This window comes from Gymnoscopelus microlampas, assembly GCF_963454915.1.
Source record: "Gymnoscopelus microlampas genome assembly, chromosome: 7".
Lineage (NCBI taxonomy): Eukaryota > Metazoa > Chordata > Actinopteri > Myctophiformes > Myctophidae > Gymnoscopelus > Gymnoscopelus microlampas.
The window spans coordinates 33,111,874-33,132,866 of record NC_139944.1 but is presented as its reverse complement, the minus strand read 5'-3'; the positions used below and the strand labels follow the sequence as shown (position 1 = coordinate 33,132,866).

At 44.8% G+C, this 20,993-nt stretch overlaps 1 protein-coding gene across 2 annotated transcripts in view; it reads left to right on the top strand.

Annotated features, from left to right (window-relative positions):
• Positions 1 to 20,993, top strand: part of ephb2b (eph receptor B2b) — a 174,271-nt gene that overhangs the window by 108,197 nt on the left and 45,081 nt on the right. For both annotated transcript variants that reach the window (XM_084061418.1, XM_084061417.1), the window contains exons 4-5: positions 12,605 to 12,760; positions 15,798 to 16,133. In XM_084061418.1, coding sequence (XP_083917544.1) covers positions 12,605 to 12,760; positions 15,798 to 16,133 — 492 coding nt within the window. The remainder of the gene's footprint in view (positions 1 to 12,604; positions 12,761 to 15,797; positions 16,134 to 20,993) is intronic.

The following is a 20,993-nucleotide window of genomic DNA, read 5'->3' as shown; positions in this document are numbered from 1 at the left end:
CACATGTCTACATGTCACTGTGTATACCTTGTCATTGGCACTGTATATCAATGTATATTTGCGTATGTATATGCGTGCATGCTTCTACTGTACTATATAGTTGGGCAGAAACCTCTTATCTCCATATTTTAACTTTTTATATATGTTTTTTTTTGGGTAAATGAATGCCCTACTGTACTTCGTTATACTACAGTGTCACAGAAAAGTAGCAAAAATTGCAGATCTACAAGCTATTCTGTATGTGTAACCCGTGTCTGTATGCCATTTTATATCCGTCGAGCTTTAGACGACAATAAGGAGCGCGTTGAACTCATTGTAAATTAGTTTACAGAGGTAGTTTATCCGTGATCAGCTTACGGTTCCATTATTTCCCTCAAGGCATATTTATTTTCACATTCTGTGCAGCGTTCTGTGTTACCTCTCGTCCTTGTCAAGGCGCTCAGTGAGCCTTGCACTCTGTGTGTCACCCACAGGCAATGAGACCCCTGCAGCAGCAGTTGGAATTGTCCTCTGGGCTGTGGCCAGAGGTGGCTTATAAAACCGCCTCTCTCATTATCGTCTGTTTATTTATGTTTGTGTGTGTGTGTGTGTGTATGCGTGTGTATGTATGCACAGTGTGCACTTGTATGTGTGTATGTGCATAGGATGGGATTCAGTGAAATGACCTATTTCTTTCCAATTTCTTTTTATCGATTAAAAAAAACTAAAAAACAGTACAATAATTGCAATGCCGTTCTCCTGGTGTCAACGTGTTGGTAATACAGAAGAGAAGAACAAAATAATAAGAAAGAAAAAAGACACAGTACTGAAGACAGTATTGCAAGTCATCCCACATAAACCCACAATCTCCCCATCAATCCTGAGCAAATTGACCTATGAATGTTTGCGTGTGTGTGTGTGCCTGCGTGTGTGTGTATCTAGGAAGAGAATGGGTTTCAGCGAAACGGCCTGCGAGTGAGTTTGTGTGTGTATGTGCGCACATGTGCATGTCGTTACGACTGCACTTTGTGTCTGCGTACGCTTACTGTACATATGTGTAAGTGCCACTCATGTATTCATACGTGCGTTTTAAGAGTGTCCTGGCAATGGTTAACGTCAGCGCAAACCGTCATTGTTAGCCAACGGTTTCTGTTGTGTGTGTGACGTCAGACTAGAGCTTGATCAGTGAGGGGGGGAGAGAGAGAGAGAGGGAGAGAGGGAGATATGGAGAGAGAGCCCGATCAGTGGGAGGGAGAGGGCGAGAGAGCCTATTTCACCCACACAATAACCCGGCCAATGCTGGGTACCGAAACCTGAAAACGTTGATCGACGCATCCCGAAGTGACACGTCAGTGCCTGCTGTCGGTTGGGCACCCAATATGTCCAAATATTTTTGCGACTTCTGCATGACAGTGTAGTATGACGAAGTAGGGCATTCATGTACGAAATAACAAAGTTGAAATACAGAGGTTTCTGCTCTGACAGCGCCGATATACTGTGTGTGTGGGGGGCGGGGGATTGAGACTCTGAGCCCTCCTTAGGAGACTGCAAGCCTCAGAGCTCATTTCCCAGGTGCCCCACATTTCCCCAACTAATCTCTCACTCACATGGGCTCTGGCCGAGCACCTAATCTGCCTCTGTGGAGCCTGCAGGGAGGATTGGGGTTCGAGAGCTCTCTGACAACTGCAGAGGAGATGGGCGGCTTAGAGCAGAAAGCTGAGAGGCATCCAGGAAGAGTTACCTCCTACACACATACACACACACACACACACACACACACACACACACACACACACACACACACACACACATACACAGGCACGCATGTATATGCATGCACGGCACGCACACAGGCAAAAGTCTGAAATAGTACAGTAAAAGTCAAGGGGTTTGTGTTGCATCGTTTTAAATCGTGTCGTCTTATATCGTGCACACACTGAAATCCTCAGTGTTCAGTTACCTCTGATTGTAAAAAATTGACCCAAATGAACCCTTCCACTTGGATTTCACGTTGTACTGTACAGTATATGTGCACTTACTGCACGCATGCAATCACACAGCGCATACAGTACGTGTACATGCACACAATGCTCATGCACATTCACGCCCAAAGCATGCACCTGTGGAGATGCCTACACACTGTACACTTACCACCTGTACTGTACACCCAGCCACACACGCACACACAAGCACACTCACTCTCACACACACACACACACACACGTACCATATTGAAACGTATACAACATTGCAATACACATGAGAGGCTTGCCTGAATGCACACTCATAGGATGTCAGCACCAGTGAACATATCCACACAGCGTGTTCTTTGGCCCAAGGGAAAGGAACACATCATTAGTGAGAACTGTAAAGGGGCTGGCCGTTCCTCCTTGCCTCTGCTCTATCTAGCTCCCAACAGGGACCTGCAAGCAAGGCATCAGACCTTGATGGAACTGTGTTTGCATAATAATTTACACTGTTTATTCTAACCTGATTGGAGTGCCTGAAGAGTGCGCCGTCTGTCCCCCACAAAAGTCACGAGTCAGGGCAGAAACTTTAGACAATCTCACGGAGTGATCGTCCTCAAGTGTTTGGAAGTCACGGTCGCAAGTGTTTCGAAGTCAGTCCCACAAGTCTTAACGACTGACCTGGACAATCAGACTGTTCCTGATGACGCAGCGAGCCACACCGACGCAGCGTTCTGACAAGGTTAAAACAATTGTAAGAGTTACCGTCAAATGCTACACTACTTTGACCCTTGTCTGGAAAACGCAGCATACTTAATCACTCAGGAAATGTCCAACACCCTGTCCCGGAGGCGGAGTGCAGGCTGATTTACAGCCCGACGGATCATCGATGGTCACCCTCACACCCTGGCACCATCCCGTCCTGTTCCCCCACGGCAAAGGAGCTCACACCAACTCCCGTAGCCTGTTAATTGCACCGGGGCGCGGAAACCCAGAGGGAGAAATGAATATCTCATTTGTGTGCCAGTGCGTGTGTGGGGTGAACTGAATGCCAGTCGTCTAATAGCTTTCACACAGGCCCTGATTGAATTAGTTGGCGAGCAGGACCGCGTTCCTAATTGAATTGTGGGGACCCTGTGTCGCAAACAGTGCAAGCTAGTGTCCCCCCCCACCCCATTCCATGACAGTCAGGAGATGGGGGGGGTTGAGGGAGGGGCAGACAAGCTGGAGGTCGTGGCTCCCCAATTTTCAGATGCCACGGCGCGACTGGTGGCTGCTCTCTCCTCTGCAGGAGTGGTCATCGTGGCCACACACTGTCTGTTCACAATGTAATGTCCTGCTATGAAGCCAAAGAGCTGTAGCTGCATCCGTGGTGGAACTGACTTTTAGTGTGTTGGACTGTTGTTCAGTATAAAGTTACAAACTTTTTTGACAGCAAAAGTTATCCCCTACCACAACTATTACCATTTGAAAGACACAAGTTGTTACTGCTCTTTTTGTCTTTTTGAATGGCAGAGTAGTAGTAGTATAATGGTTACGACCTCAGACTTTAGACATGGGATCAAATCCTTTCCCAAAAACCGTGTCCTTGGGCCGCTCCCATTTGCTGCCTCAGTACATCCACTTTTCCTACGATATATCTCAATAAAGAGGGAGTAGGCCACCTATCATCTTTAAAAATATAAATTAAAGTCAGGGTCAGTAGCGTCGGCTGCAGGGTGGTCCAGTGTAGCAGACATCGGAACGCTACTGCAGAAGCAAACATGTTTTCACTCCTTAATGTAATTTGCCCCTCTCATGGGGGCAGGGGTTTGCAGTATATTCGTGCTTTTTAACCCCTTTCAACCTGGTGTCCCTATTGGGCATCTCATTATAGGCAAACATTTTCCACAAAATTCCAAAACTTTTCAAAATTGAATTGAAACATTGATTTTTTTATACTGCCAATTCGACCGATAAGCCCTGGGGATCCGGTTGTCCAGAACTGCGGATCCGACCGATGTGCCCAATATATAGGCATGCCCTTTTAAAAATGTAAAAAGTAGCAAAAATAAACAGATCTACAAGCTCAAAATCATGCGCTGTGAGCTTGTAGATCAGCTATTTTCGCAATTTGTCATACGATGACGTATACAGGGTTAAAGTGGTTAATGTCTACCATCTGATCTGTATTGGCCCATGGATGGATCTCACATTGTTTTTACAGTTGGCGGCCGTGCGTGCAGACCACGGGGCCCGGCGCTGGTGGCTCGCTCACTGTAGTCAGGGCCGTTTGGTCACAATGGGATACAGGGAATTACCCGGCGTCCACACAAACAGGAGCCCCTCTGACGCTGCCCGCTTTCACCGCTTTCAGCACTTTTTTATGCTGTGCTCACCAAAGCCTCACACCTCGGATTCTTTCTCCCTCAGGGCCTTTTCTCTTTTACACACACACACACACACACACACACACACACACACACACACACACACACACGCACACACACACACACATGCTTTCTCACACATGTGCACGCTTACATGTGCACAAATGTACGCACGCGCGCGCACACACACACACACACACACACACACACACACACACACACACACACACACACACACACACACACCTTTGCTGGCTCTCTGTCCCTCCGTTGTGTCTTCTTTAATGGTGCTTTCATTAAATGCTGCAGTTATGGGGGAGGGTGGATGTGAGGCTGAAAAGCAGGGGAACAGGGGGGGTGGGGGGGGCTTCACGGAAGGAAAGGAAGTCGTGTAGCTGTAGGGCGAGTGGGGGGGGGGTAGTTATTGGGGGTTGTTACCGTTGCTCCTGTGGTACCCCCACACTACTGGACAAAGAGCCTCTCTGTCGGGCGGGGTAGCTGGATGGATGGATGGGTCGATGGGTGGGTGGGTGGATTGGGGGGATGACTGGATGGATGGATGGATGGATGGATGGATGGATGGATGAATGGGTGTGGGTGGGTGGGTTTTGTTGGAGGGTGTGGAGGTTCAGGTAAATATGGGCGGTGTTTGGCTAGATTATCTGCTGGACTCAAGCCCCCAGAACCACGGTGGAACAATGAAGCTGCCGTCGCCTGGTGGTCAAATCTGGGATTGCAATACTTCCGTGCATATGCTTCTACCGTCTGACACCCTAGTGCGCCTGCTCGGTGCTCAAGTCCTCAATCCGCATTTGAGCACAAAATTGTGGTGCTCAAATGCGGAAGAAGAGGATACTTCCCGGGTGCTTCATGCGCTGTGTGAGCAGCTTCATTGAAATGAATGGCTGGCTGGGGGCGGGGCAGTCCGTTCTCTAGATATATTAGAACTCTATGGCTGGACTCAGCCAGCTGTTTCCCTGGTCTTAGCCAGGCACAGTGGTGTGAGCGCTGGCCAAGTAGCCATGATGGTAATGTCAAACCCCAGTCTTTGTTTTGGGACTCTTACACTGGCTGTCTGGGCATGCCATACAGCTCTGTGTGTGTGTGTGTGTGTGTGTGTGTGTGTGTGTGTGTGTGTGTGTGTGTGTGTGTGTGTGTGTGTGTGTGTGTGGCAGAATCACAGACAGCTCAGAAGTGTTTCCAGTAGCACGGTTTGGCCACATCATCAGTAGTGCTACTGAGAACAGACACTCTGCCCCCCCCACCCCCTTTCTCTCTCTAACACACACACACACACACACACACACGTACCATGCTCGATGCAGATGGTCGTAGCCGCATGTCCTCTCTCTTTCAAAGTACCATAAATCTCCTCTGCTGTAATATGCAGGAAACCCTTTGAAACAACCAGCAAATTACCTGCTGTAAAAAAATTGTAGACTAGCACCTTGGCAGTCACTCACCTCTCCGGCAGGCTTTCACAATGCTAGTTTTATTCGGCCAGTCTCTAAGCAGAGCTCCACCCCACTAATTAAATCTTTTATGTCACTATATGTTATTAAAAGTCATAAACATAGATGTAAAAGGGTGTGTGTGTGTGTGTGTGTGTGTGTGTGTGTGTGTGTGTGTGTGTGTGTGTGTGTGTGTGTGTGTGTGTGTGTGTGTGTGTGTGTGTGTGTGTGTGTGTGTGTGCGTGCGTGCGTGCGTGCGTGCGTGCGTGCGTGCGCATTGAAGAGACGGTGCACTCCAAATCCTGAGTGTTAATTTAACTCCTGGATTTGTCCTCTCCGCCATGTGGCTGGATTGGAACCACTTTTCGAGGCGATCTGGAGCCCTTTGACATGTCTGCCACTAAATTAAGGCTGAAGTGTTTATAAATTCCATTAAAAAATGTTTCTGCACAGCTTTCTCTTTTCCCCGCACCACTTTATGGCGGCCGTTTGGTCGTTTTGTCATTAATCCCCTGGATCTGCAGGTCTGGGGGAGAAAAAAAGAAGAGAAGGCAGTCTGTTTGTTTAATGGCATTAATAAAGACGTTTATTTAAGGCACAGGACATTTAAGTACAGGTGGAGGAGGAACCAGGCAAGGAAAGTTTATTTGTATAGCACAAGACAAAGAGCATTAAGCCGTTTTAAAAAAATGACAATTATAAAAGTAAATACATAAATACATTTGAATATACGAATTTGAAACAAAACCGAAAGAAAAGAGAATAAAATTACGGTGTAGAAGAAATTATATTTTTAAAAGAAAAACAGCAAATGGCCGCAGCAAACAGAAAGATAGATGGCCAGATAGACAGACAACCAGTATAAACAGAGAGAGGAAACTCTCTCTGATAAAATGGTGAGATGAGATAAATGGTGCATTTATAGCAGCTTTATCCAAGGCGCTTTACAATGTGCATTACAGTCATTTGCACAAATATTCAATAATTCACAGTTTTCTGGGAGTTTGTGCCACATATTTGGTGAATTGAATGCTTTGATCTCCGCGTTCTGTGGCACAAGATCAGACTGAGGATGTCACTTTCTCTTTGGTAGCACTTTTCATTATAGATCTTAATTGAAAGATGATATATTTTTGGCATGTGCCAAACCTCTGTGGACATTCCTTTTGTTATGTTGGTGGGCGATCTTGGTATCTTGGTTATTTATTTGGCTAACAAAAACAAAACAAAAAAATATTTTTTTGGACAATTCAACAAGAGCACAAACGTTTCTCTCATCTTTGTTGTGGCACAAAATCAGAAATTGATTTTGGCACTAAAACATTCAGTGCTTCATAAACCAACAGTGGCATTTAAAAATGTATTATTTGACAGGGAGCCAGTCGAAAGATCTAAGAACTGGAGTGATATGATCTACTTTCTTAGTAAGGACTAGTAAGGACAAGCAAAAGTTGTCTGTGGATATTCACGGAGCACATTTTCCTCTTTTTGTCAGAGGATTGTCAGAAGTAGGAGGAAATCTACCCCCAAAAAAAGGTAAAAGTCTTTTGCATTTTGAGTGACAGTTGCCAGCACTGTGATCATACAGCTCGAGAGCAGCAATCTGAAAATCAAAGCTAAGATGTGCTTTTTAATCACAGCTCCCCTCTCCTCCTCTCTTCTCCTTCTCCATCTGACACACGACAGCTTCTCAACCTTCAGACTGTGTTGTCCGGGGGGAAGGGGGGGAGTGGAATTTCCCCAAACATTTACCCCCAAAATAATGACCGTGGCAGAGGAAGAAAGGCCTGCTCAGGCATATGTGACTGTACCCTACCAGCAGACCTGGATGAAATAGATGGTTTTAGCCAAATACCTTTCATGGTTTGTTTTAGCCCACTTAGGTGCCAGATGGCTGGGGTTTGCCACCCAGAGAGCCAGGGAGTTTAGGAAGTAGACTGGAAAATATATGAGAGTTAATTTAAAGTACTTTCCTTTGATTGACAGCTTACCTGGCGCTATCTGAATAGTTGTGCCGTGGTAAACCCTGTGCAGTTGGTAGTTATTGTAGGCAATAACAGTTTGCATAATATGTATTGTTTCACACAGTTCTGGTATCCACCCCTGGTAACATATTGGTTAATTAATCAGTTTAAGTAAGTTTCTGTTGTTTCTTTAAGTCTTTAATAGTTGTTTTCTTTTATTCTCTCTGTGTAGATCGTAGTTAAAACAGTATTACAAAGCTGTCCATCACATGCATCTTTGCACAGCACGTTAGTTACAGGCCCAGCAACACACTGTATTCTTTGGCCCAAACCTTCCCCCAAATTCAGCCATTCCACTTCATCATACGCTCCTCCCCTCTCCCTTCTGTCTCTTTTATTTCCCTGTCTTTCTATTCGCTACAGCTCTGTCTCTCTTTATACACCAAAATTCTCTTTTAGCCTGTTTCCTTTGGTGTCGCTCCTCACAGACCTCCAGTCCCACGGAACTCACTGTGTTGTCGAGTCTGTTGTCCACCCCACACACACACACACACACACACACACACACACTGTAGCTGTTGCCCTGGCTTCATTCAGGGACTCTAGTGACTGGCAGCCTGAATGTTCGAGCCTCATGTTTCGCCCGGTACCCGACACCCTCTCCCCTCCCCATCAATCATGTAAGAAGAAAAACATGTCACAAGTAATATTTTGTAAAGAGCTCTATCAGATTTCCCAAGTTTTTATTTCGGGATACCACTTCCTGCCCCTGATGTTTTCCGATGACTGTCCCATTCATGCTGGCAGTCTGCGTAGATGAGTGTTGTAGTATAGTTTTTGTGGTTTACTTTTTTTTTTTACATAGAAAATATTGAGCCATAGCCAACTACAAAAACAAGTAGTTTTCAAGGTAGTGTGTCTAATGTCAGCTCATTTAGTTGTGTCAACAGTCTACAAAACCAGTAAGTCATGACGCAATTAATGAAGTAAAATTAACATGAAAAGGATTGAAATGGCATTGAAATTGGTTTGAGATTTGAATTGTCCTTTGAAATCCGTTTACTTAGTCCACATACTAACTTTCCTACAGCCTTCATTAATGGAAGATAAGCATTCACTTGACTTGGAAATGGCTAGTAACAATTAAGCAAATATAACCTGAAAAACTTGAAAAAGATTTTACTGTGAATTTAATTTAAACTTTAACCGAACTAACATTGACCCACATTGCCTTGCTTAGAGGACTAGCCATGACAAAAAGACAAAAGGCCATGACAAAAAGAGAAATTATTATTGCCATTAATTTATGATTATATTGCATATTGTAAACATCAACATATTTAAAGTGCCATAACTAATAAGCAACAACATGTGCTTAAAGTAGACATGTGACAATTTTGCTCATGGGTGGCATTAGAAGAAAGCTATGGATTCATCAAAGTCAGTAGAGTGTATCCTCCATGGAGCTTGAATATATACTGCAAATTGAATGGCAGACCAGACAGATTCAGAGATTTGTTTAGAAACGTTTTTGAATGCCCGGTCAGACGGACCATCTAGTACCACTACTACCACTACTAGCAGGGCCCAAAAAAAAGATTTAAACAATGTAATACAATGGCTAAATTAATATTAGATTAGTTTTAACAGTGGTAGCCATTTTAACAGGATTAACTTTGAATCAGAGGCAGAGCTGGACGATAATGCTCTTTGAATAATTATCTTATGTTTTCATTTATTTTTTTAGGCAGAGCTTGCATAAGACAGGACCATTTGTTATATATTAATAGGGGAGAAAGTGTTGCTATGATCAGTACAACTGCAGTAATATAACAAATCATCACGGAAAATTGACGCCTTATTCAATCATTCCTATAATTATGGGCAATCCAGTTGACTTGTCACAGATGCTGTTGTATTATCTTCGTGCACTGAGCAAGATTTCACAAGTCAGATGGAATACATTAAGATGCTACTACATGCCAAAGTAAACTGTTGGAAATACCTATGAGCAGACAAACCGTGGCACCACTTTAACTTGACATATTAAATGTGATGTTATGTATATAAGGGTTTGTCTATCTTTCTAATATTGTACACCTCACGTGGCTTTTGGGTGTAGTTATAGTGTAGTAGTAATATTACTTTCCATGACATTGTATCTGTGACACTGAGTATAACCTTTCGGTGGGTGATGATTCCGGCTTTTATTACCGCTACGCTTGATTTATACTTACAGTAGCTGTGCGCTGTTGCCGTGCACCATAATAAGGTAGAGCCTGTTGTGATAACGCTTGTAGATCTGCCATTTCCGGTGCGTGACACAATGCACAACCAAGTATTAATCGGTCATTAGTCCGAAGGAAAAGCATGAGAGACAACAGAGTCACAGTGGGATTGTGAAAAAGAGCAGTAATCCCAGCTGCAGCGTAGTGTCGCTGGGCTCTGGGATGTGTGTCTAAAATAAACAGTGGGATTGAACCCACAGACTTATCCTGCCGTGTGAGTTGACCTCCTTTGAATGAAGCTCAAGCGGCAGATGTTGCCATATGGCACAGCCAGCAATCCAGCTGTAATTGCCCACGCAGCCCGTAGATAGACTAATGACGCCTGTTTGTTTATTTTATCTACTTTATTCTATTTATTTTCTGGCTAGTCCCCCAACAATCTATGGGTTCCGAGATTGATACTGAGGGTTGAATATCTTTTATGAAAAACAAAAGAAAAGTCATGATTACATTTTAGACTTAGAACAAGCACAACAGTAGTTTAACCACTGTAACCCTAGTGTCTCTATTCTGGGCATTGTAACAGGTGAACATTAAGGCAAAAATAGGCAAACATTCTGCACATTTCAGCAAAGAGATATGGTGTACAGGGAAAAAAGGGAGGGGACCAGCTATAGACCCCTTGGGTCCCCTATATTAAAGTATATAGGGTTGAAGTGGTTAGATTCAGAGCTTGCCAACACTACACTGCAAAATCCTGAGTGAATAGTACCCTAAGGTATGGAAGGCTCAAAGTGATAGTTTGCAGACAATAAAATGAAATAAGCAATTTCCATGTTCCCGGAATCATCGTTACATACGACGAAGAGTCATAAGGAAAGAAAAGATTGATTGTTTGTGTTCTGCTTTCTTTGCTTATGCTGCATCTAAGAGAACAAAATAAAACGCATCAAAGCCTTTTTCTGGGGCTTGCTTTCTACTTCCTACAGTGTACAGTACATCAGTCTTCATACCTCTCCATTTGTTTCTTTTCTTTCTTTCTTTCTTTCTTTCTTTCTTTCTTTCTTTCTTTCTTTCTTTCTTTCTTTTTGGGGGAAGAGTGGGAGCTGGTGGGTGATTACCTCAAGGAAAAAAACACCTTTAATGGTTTGACCCAAGTTGAAACCCCCACACACACAAAATAACAGCCCTCCTTGACAAGGTGCAGCTGCTGATCTGCATTCTGGGGGAGATTCATCTGGGAGAAAACTGGGCTGGGTTATGATGAGGTAGTTCAGAAGATGATGAGGGGATTTCACAGACAGTTTCGAAGGTTGTTTATGTACTTACGGTACATAAGCACATGCGTGCGTACACACACACACACACACACACACACACACACACACACACACACACACACACACACACACACACACACACACACACACACACACACACACACACACACACACACACACACACACACACACACACACACACACACAGGAATTTCATAGCCCAGTAGTGCTGTTTGTATGTCATCATGTCTATCATGAAAGTAACTTTTCCTGCCAGGTTCTCAGAGAGCAAAATCTTGAAAAAGCACTTAACTAAAAACATAGCCCTTCAAAGTGCCACTTGAGTGTGGTTAATAATTCAATGCAAACATTCTGCATGTTAGTATGTTGCCCTGTAGTATATCTGCCTGCAGAGCTGCCTCACGTGCAAGCCTTGGGCAGATGTGTATTTATACATTGGACTCATGTGGTCGGTGTTTATGAGTGTTTCTGCATTCTGGTCACTCGGACGTTTTTTTGTTGTAAAGCGACAAGTAACCAAACAAGGATTACATGTTCAGACATAAAATATGGAAATGGCAGGACGCTGTTTCTTTTGAAGAGCAACATTGTTAAATGAAACACATACCAGCCGTGTTTATTATTTGAATGTGACAAACAATGTCTGTGCCATCCATTCCCAACATGTGGGCTGGGGGCCCACTGGTGGGCCATGAGGATATTGCAAGTGGGCCTCAAAATACAGATATACAAGCTCATAGCGCGGCACGATTGCCGTGCTATGAGCTTGAAGATTTTGAAAATGTGTGCAAATCTTTGAATATATATATTTTTAAAGTGAACATTTGTAACTCAAATCTTTGCTTCTGGGGACCCTGGATGGGGGTCCGCGGCCAAAAAGGTGTCTAAAAATGTTTTCTAAATCCTAACAGTATGAGGCTATATCAGTGGTGCTCCAACTTTTCCATGTCAAGGACCCACAAAATTATATGTATTTGGCCGTGGACCCCAATCTCAAAATATGTTGTTCCAGGGACCCCCCCAGAAGCACAGATCGGAGTTAAAAATGTTCGCTTTAAAACATATATATGTATTCATAGATTTGCACACATTTTCCACGATAAAAAAAATAAAATGCAGATCTACAAGCTAGCGCCATAGCGTGGCACTCAGTGCCGCTGTAAGAGCTTGTAGATCTGCTATTTTTGAATCGCCAAAGAAATGTTAAAATGACACAGATGCGTTCCCGTTATTAATGGTTAACGCTGAAGTTGTCAGCCAATTCTTTTTAAAGGTATACACAGTTGACAAGGAAAAGTTGTTTTATGTTGGATGTTTCTAAATTGTGTTGTCTCTTGTTTTTCAGGTTGTCTATCAGGGTCTTTCAAGCCGACCCAAGGAGATGAGTCCTGTATGCAATGTCCCATTAACAGCCGTACCACCAATGAAGGTGCCACCAATTGTGTTTGCCGCAACGGTTACTACCGCACCGACTCGGATCCCTTCCAGATGCCATGCACAAGTATGTATAGGAGACACACACACACACACACACACACACACACACACACACACACACACACACACGCCGCCACAAAGAAAATGGACCTCACTCAAAAATGTGATACACACAAACACACATTCTTGATCCTTATAGTATCTATTCGCTTGCCAAAAATGCATAACGCGCAAACTCGAATTTGATTTGACACGCAGACTTGCACCCTTTGACACGCATGCATCTTACACCCACGACCTAAGGAGCAACTCAGATCAAAGGACAGCGGTGGTCTGTGTAGATCTCAAATAGAGAGGCCCTGTCAGAGCCATCTCTCAGACCAACACAACACTGACATGCCCCATAGTGAGGCCGTCCTCGGGGTTGACACAACTACACACAACGCCAGCCCCCCCCCCCCCCCCCCCCCCGCATGCTCCCGGCTGGGCCGTAGGTTACTGGGCCGGGGCAGGCCGGCATTGTGAAGGGGTTAGACGCAGAGAATGAAGCTCAGACGAAGCCGTCTCTTGTAATGCCAATGAAGCTGGTTGAATTTGAATTTGAATTTGAGGGTTGACAGAGAGGTTGAGAGAGAGAGAGAGAGAGACTTGGAGAGAGGGACGGGCGGAGGGACAGAAGGGGAAAGAGACGTACAGAAATGAACAGAGAGGGAGAGGGTGAGAGAATGAGAGGGACGGAGAGATACAGCCATGGGATAGTGGACGGTCTCGGCCCATTTGAAAATCTTTGCTATTGCTTTTCCCCACTCTCTTTTCTTCAGCTTCTCTTTTCCGCCGCCCTCTCTCCCTCTCTCTCTCTCTTCCCCCTTCCCTGTCCCCTTTTCTCTCCTTTCTGATCACTCATCTCTCCCTATCTCCCCCCTCTCTCTATGCCTGTTGAAAAGGGAGAGAGAGCGTAGAAGGGGGAGAGAGAGAGAGTTGGATAAGGAGGAGGAAGGGGGGGGGGGGACTTGATGGTCTCCAACAAAGAGGTAGATTTGCATAAGCCTGGCTCTGGGAGTCGAGCAGCTGTTGTGAATGAGAAAGCAGCACCGGCACGTCACCCGCATTAAGACGCAGCGGGGCCCGGCCTGATTAAAGCAGGAAAACGGGGTCCATCAGAACCAACCGTGCACCAGCGCCAGCTAATGGAGGGGAGCTGGGTGGGGTTGCGGGGGGATATTACCCACCAACCCACCCACCCTGCCCCTCCACAGGAAGAAGATGCCAAGGAGGTGGTATGTTTTGGTGTAGGGGGCTTCAGAGAAAGACGGATGTAGGGTAGGAGAAAAAAGCAAGAGGGGTGGAAAAGGAAGAGTGAAACGGGGAGAGAGAAAGGATGCCACTCCATGCAGGCTTCCTTTCCAGGTCCTGTAAATGGTGGCCAATTAACGGCGCAACGTTAAATAAGAAGCGATCAATTCAGGTTGTATGGAGGTTGGTGGGCGGGAGGCGGATTTCTCTTGTTTACCTCGTTTGGCTCGGAGAGGGGCGTGCTCCGTAATTAGACACACATGCCTGTAAAAAGATAAACACTCCTCATTGTTTGTTTGCTTGGACTGTCACTCAAACGCCACAAAATGCTGGCGTCTTGGAATTTCTCCACCTCCTCGGTCGTAGCGTCTCGCCCGTCTCCACGGGAGAAGCCAGCCGCTGTCTCTCCCCGCCGCCGTAACTCTATAGGACGTTCCATGAGAAAGCTGTCAGGAATAGACGTAAAGAAAACACACATGTCAAAGTGGACACCAGCATTGGAGATTGAGGTCCGCATAAATGGGTTTCCCCTGGGGAAGAAGCGCGCCGGTTTGGAACATACCAGGCGCAGACCTCAAAGAGAGGCTGTAGTGACGTTAGCGGGCTTGTGGATTTTCTCCCCTCCAGTGCTGGGGTTATTTGAGCAGCTCAGCAGCAGTAGCGCCTGGTAATTATGCCCTTCACAATGTCAAGGACACACAAACCCCCCCTTCGCCCCCCTCGTCACAAAATTAGAACAATGCCATCATGCAGGGCTTTTTGCCCTGAGTGGCGAGCCCTGGAAGTCATCAGAGTCTGTTCAAGGACTGACAGCCGTAGTTCACCACCTTCCTTTAAAAAAAAATGCCTTTATTGATAGGATAGTAGGTTGACAGGAAATGGGGGTAGAGATGGGGTGTGACATGCAGCAAAGGCCGTCGGGATCAGGACTCGAACCCGCAACACAATGTCAGGCTACTTTGGAGCCTAGGTGCCCGGACCGCTAGGCCAGCATTCCGGGCCCACCTTCCTTTTTTTATGGACTTTTGTGCTCCTGGGAAAGAAATGTAGTGTCATATGAAATTGTTTACACAGGCAGCTCCTAACATCTACAGTATCTATCGATAGATGTATTGACCAACCAACCAATCAATTGATCGAGAGTTGGTATACTCAACTTTTGCTAAATTTGTTTTGGAAGTTTTTTAACCACATGAACCCACAACGTGTTCACAACGCATCACAACACAAAGTTGTAAGCTCGTAGATAAGTTAGTTTTGGTGAAGAGATTTGGTGTAGAGGGAAAAAGGAGGGTACCAATTATAGACCACTGGGGGGTCTCGGTCAACTAAGTATATAGGGTTTAAGTGGTTAAACCATCAAACAGGACTCAAAATTAGGTTGCAGGCACAACACTCCGATGTGAGGGGCCTTTAACCCAGTGGTTCTCAAACTTTTTCATGTCAAGGACCCCAAATTGACACTTATTAGCCGGCGGACCTCCCATTTGAAAAGATATGCCAAGGCCCCACATAAGAAGTTTTTACGGCTGTAGCAGCGATTTTCAACCATTTTAATTTCTATCTCTGGGGCCCCAATTTATGTTTTAAAATCAATGTTAATTTAACTCTGAGAGTGTACAAATGGAACCAAATGGACCCCTTTGGTCTGTAAGTCTCTGAGGTCTGTAACTCTCTGAGTTACAGACCCATAAGGGTCCATTTGGTTCCTAGCTATCTATCATTTAGCTGGGGACCCCCTGGAACTCCCTCAAGGACCCCACTTTGAGAACCACTGCTTTAACAGACCCATGGTCTCGTCTTCGCAGCGGTGCCATCAGCCCCGCAGAATGTCATCTCCAGCGTGAACGAGACCTCCCTGATGCTGGAGTGGATGCCGCCGCGGGACTCGGGGGGCCGCGAGGACGTGGTCTTCAACATCATCTGCAAGAGCTGCGTCGGGGTCCGCGGAGGCTGCACGCGCTGCGGGGACAACGTGCAGTTTGTGCCCCGTCAGCTGGGCCTGACGGAGCCGCACGTCTACATCAGTGACCTGCTGGCCCACACGCAGTACACCTTCGAGGTGCAGGCTGTCAACGGAGTGTCCGACCAGAGCCCCTACTCACCTCAGTATTCCTCTGTCAACATCACCACCAACCAGGCCGGTAAGTACAGACACACCTTGTCTCTCTCTCTGTGTCAGTGTCAGTGGTGGAAAAAGTACTCAAATGTGTTACGTAAAAGTATCAATACTGCAATGTAGAAATACTCGGTTAATTCAAAATTGACTTGAGTAGTACAAAAGTATTGGTATAAAAATATACTTAGTACAAAAGTACTCATTATGCAGAATGCCCCATTTCAAGTTTTCAAAACCTTTTGAAAATAGCCAGAATATATGTAGGGCTGAAGTGGTTTATGTATGTTTTGAAATAATAATCAAAATCTACAAACTAAATACCAACTGAAGTTTTCAAATAATTGTAGTGCAGTAAAAGTACTGTATAATATTTGCCTCTGAGATGTAGTGGAGTAGAAGTAAAAGTACTGAAAATTGGAAATACTCCATTAAAGTAAAGTAAGATTAAGCTTACCCTGTGTCCTCGTCATGTCTCTTCAACTAAATTGCAGTGAGAAAGTAAACATTAAGATAAAATAATAAAGTATGGAAAGGCCTGTTGATTAAAGAAGATTCATCTCCTCAGGCTGCGCACAGGCTGATAAGGGGTTCATAATTCAAGAAATATAATTAGGGGCCTGGCCATGACATGCCTTAAAACAGTGAAATCAATCCTAAAACAGACAGGCAACTGGTGTAGGAATTAAAATAGGAGTACTCTCTCCTTCTGGCTTTAGTTAAATGTCTAACAGTAGTGTTCTGTACAATTTTGAGTGTTTTTTTTTGCTTAAAGACAAGTAATGACAAGACACCATTGTGTTAATCAAGGCACAAATCAAGTCTCTTCTCTTCTCTTCTCTTCTCTTCTCTTCTCTTCTCTTCTCTTCTCTTCTCTTCTCTTCTCTTCTCTTCTCTTCTCTTCTCTTCTCTTCTCTTCTCTTCTCCATCACGGCGATGCATGCACATGTCTGAGGCCTCAAACAGGGGCATGGGAGCACTTGTTGATGATGTCACGGACAGGATGTGATGGCCCGCTGGCCCTCAGAATGTGACCTCATCACCGTCTCTCTCAGACAGTGGTGGTGGTGATGGTGGAGATAGTTTTGCACTCCCTCCGTGGTGTCTCCTCTCCCTCCATCCACTGTTTAGTGATTACTAGTCTGAGTATCTCCATGCTCTGTCCTCATCCACCTACTTGGGGTTTAGTGTTACATTTAAGCTTGTAAAGCCCCGGGAAATAAGTCCCAAATTCATTGTGATATATGTATACAACATATTGTGTATGAGCTACTTTGTACACTCAAAGGCTAATTCAAAGATTAGCCAGGGTCCGGTATCTCTTCCAGTATATTATGACTTGTAATGAAAAACAGACCGCTTTCTGTGATTGGCCCAGAGTTTTAATCTTTAGGATCTTCCAGAAATGTTTCCCCAAATCTTCCCTCCCGATCTCTCTCTCTCTCTCTCTCTCTCTCTCTCTCTCTCTCTCTCTCTCTCTCTCTCTCTCTCTCTCTCCCTCTCTCTCTCTCTCCCCCCTGCAATGTTGGAAGCGTTTTCCACTGTGTGATTGCGGTGGAAGTTGACCGCGACTCTAATTATTTCGCGGAGGCCGCGGCATTGATTTGCTCTTTAATTGTCTCTATGAAATGCATCATTTGGCTTGCCAAGCTGTGCTCCCCCAAGCACTGATGATGAGGGGGGTATATAGGAGGGGTTAGTAATGGGGCAGGGGCTCTGGGCGAGGATGTATGCTGGCTTGGGCTCTATCTTCAGCCTGGCTTTGTGTCCCAGTGGTCGCATGCGTCAGTGGTTGTCATCTCTCATCACCAGTAGTCCCTCCAGTACCGGCAGCAGCCCCCAAAGGAACTCTGTGTTACTGTGTTCTTTATTGAACCGGACATATTGATTTGTGTTGTTCGTCTAGTTTGGTTGCATACGCTCCTGCTCTCATTACTTGCTGCCGGGAATGCTGCCTTGCTCAGATTATGGCTGCATCTGTCGATTATCTTCTTAGAAATGATTCTGTAGATTCGCCAGAATAATTGAGAAGTTTTATATACTGTGTATGTGTGTGTGTATAAATGACATTTATTTATATCTATATATCTATATCTATATCTATATCTATATATACATATATCTATATCTATATATATATATCTATATCTATATATATATCTATATATATATCTGTATATATATATATCTATATATATATATAGTCTTGTAGTCTTAGATAGATAGTCTTATACACACACACACATCAATGTGGAAAAAAATCATACAGATTTTTTATAATCAACTAAATTGATTAGTCACTTAAGCCCTATTTTATGCTTGCTCGTACCGTGGTGTGCATCGCAAGGTTGTTGATTGGCCATTTTCACTATTTTTGGAAAATCAATTATTTTACTTTAATCTGAAACATTTGACATAGTCTATTAAATCAATTAGTTTGTTTAGCTGTTGCTCCCCCAGTTCAGATGCATCAGAGATAAGAGGGAAAGGGGTGGATAAGTGAAGCGTGTTCAAGTTGGACGGACATTATTTTCAACAGAGAAGGAAACTGTGAAATGCTGCCCTTTGTTGCACACTTGTTGGGACATTTTACGAAGACCTGTTTGTGTAAAAAGCGCCCGTATAGCGCTCAGTTAACAATGCAGAAACGCTCTAAGTCACACTAAAACGGGAGGCCCCTGCTTATTCAGAGAGCCGACCCCTTTTTATTGTCTGTTGTGATTTGAGTCACCGGTGTGGTGGGTTAATGAGGGCCTGTGAGAGCAGTAAAGCGTTGTAATGAGGCCTTCCCAGCTACACTCTTTTCTCACTGGGCCACAATAAGTCTGTCACCCCTCGGCCCGCTCTCGCTCCATGCCGTCTCCCCCTCCTCCCCATTCACCCTCGCGCCGCAGAGTTCTGGGCGGAAATTGGGGGGCTCTGCACCCTCTCCCACTGAAGTGCCCGTCACTTCAGATTAGGCTGCGAGGGCTCCCATCAGAGGGAGCTGTGAAAAGGACTGAACTCTGGCTCCTGCTGCCACCACCACCACCAACCCCAAACCCCCCCACACACACACTCGCACCCTACCCAGCATCACCCCACCACCCCGCACCACCACACACAACCAGGCCCCCTTCATGCTGGGACAGAGTGAGCTGCAGTTTTTTGCAAGTGCCGTAAGGCCCCGTGAACCGGGAGTGGGGGTCACAGGGACCAGGAGCCCATAATTGCGTCTGGTTCGCGAGGATTGGAGGTTACATAAACATCATGTCACCCCTAATTACGCCAGGCACCCCATGTGCTCCTCCCTCATGGTGAGATGCGAGCAAGAGATGGAGACGAGAAAGAAGTGAGAGAGAGCACTGACGTCTTGAACAAATTGTGCATTTACTGTATATACGTGTGTGTGTGTGTGTGTGTGTGTGTGTGTGTGTGTGTGTGTGTGTGTGTGTGTGTGTGTGTGTGTGTGTGTGTGTGTGTGTGTGTGTGTGTGTGTGTGTGTGTGTGTGTGTGTGTGTGTGTGTGTGTGTGTGTTAGGGATGATGATGGGAAGGGGTTTGATGTAGGGGTGGTTGAAGTAATCCATGAAAGCAGAAAGCAACAAATAAATACAGTAAGTAAATTGGAAGTGACTGGCGTGAAAGTGTTCCTCTCATGTGAATGGCTGCCGTCCTAAGCCGGCACTTGTTGGCAGATAGTAGAAGGTGGGTTGTGGGGGTGGTAGGTGGATGAGCACAGTGTGCAAGATGGGTGGTGGGTAAAACTTCTTCCTTCTTCATACCCAATCAAGCAACCACCACACTCTATTACACACAAGGCTTATCCTCACACTCTGTAGGTGGCCGGCCACACTTCCTCTGTGACAAAGGGGACATGCTGCTTGATTACATACTGTACGGGCACACAAAGCAGACTGGAACTCAATGTCGTCTGTATAAGGTTCTGACTAATGCTTCAAAACACTTTATGAGGAATGTTGTGGCCTTGAAATGTGCCTCTGAAGTTTTTTTTTAAATACAATAACCAGCCCACATAAAGCCATCTTCTTCTAATCTGTGGCTTTGCTTTGCTCTGCTCTCTAAATGTGCTGCTAGTTCTGTGCCACTATAGGAGGCTTTTTTTTCTTTCTTTTTTTTTGGGGGGGGGGGTGGAGTAGCGGAGTTGGGGGTGCATTTGGAGAGATGGAGAGCGAGAATTAGTGACAAGGGAAATAAAGCAGGGCAAAGGAGTGAGACAACAGATAGAAAAGTGTGACACATTTTGTCAGGGGGCTGAGGGGAGGCGCCATAGGGTGTCCGTGCGAGAGGTGTTAGGATGACTTGAACGAGTCTGACAGGCGAGAGAGAGAGAGAGAGAGCAGCGAGCAGACACGCCACCAACTGAGGCATGTTCATGTCATCAAAAAAACTATCCTACGAATAGAAACCAGGAACATATTACTCAATGTTACTGGTTAATATATATAGTCAATGATATTAGATTAGTAGTAGAGTTGCTTTTAGCTGCTTTTGAATTACTATGCCACCAGAATGTGTATTGTATTATGTATTTATGATGATGATGATGATTATTATTTTTATTATCGATGAGTTAGTTCGATTTGTTCGATTTGCTCGAATAATCGAGAAGTGTTATACTGTGTGTGCATACATTATATATATATATATATATATATATATATATATATATATATATATATATATATATATATATATATATATCATATATCATATTATGCTTTGTTGCAAGTGGATTTCAGTTTTCTTATTACTTCCTTTTACATGCTTTTTTCTTTCTTTTTTTCTTCTTAGGAGTAGTGTTATATACTAGTATGTTATGTTATGTACTGTGTACATGCTATAATAACGTACACATACTATTCTAATGTAGTACTACATGTGCAGTA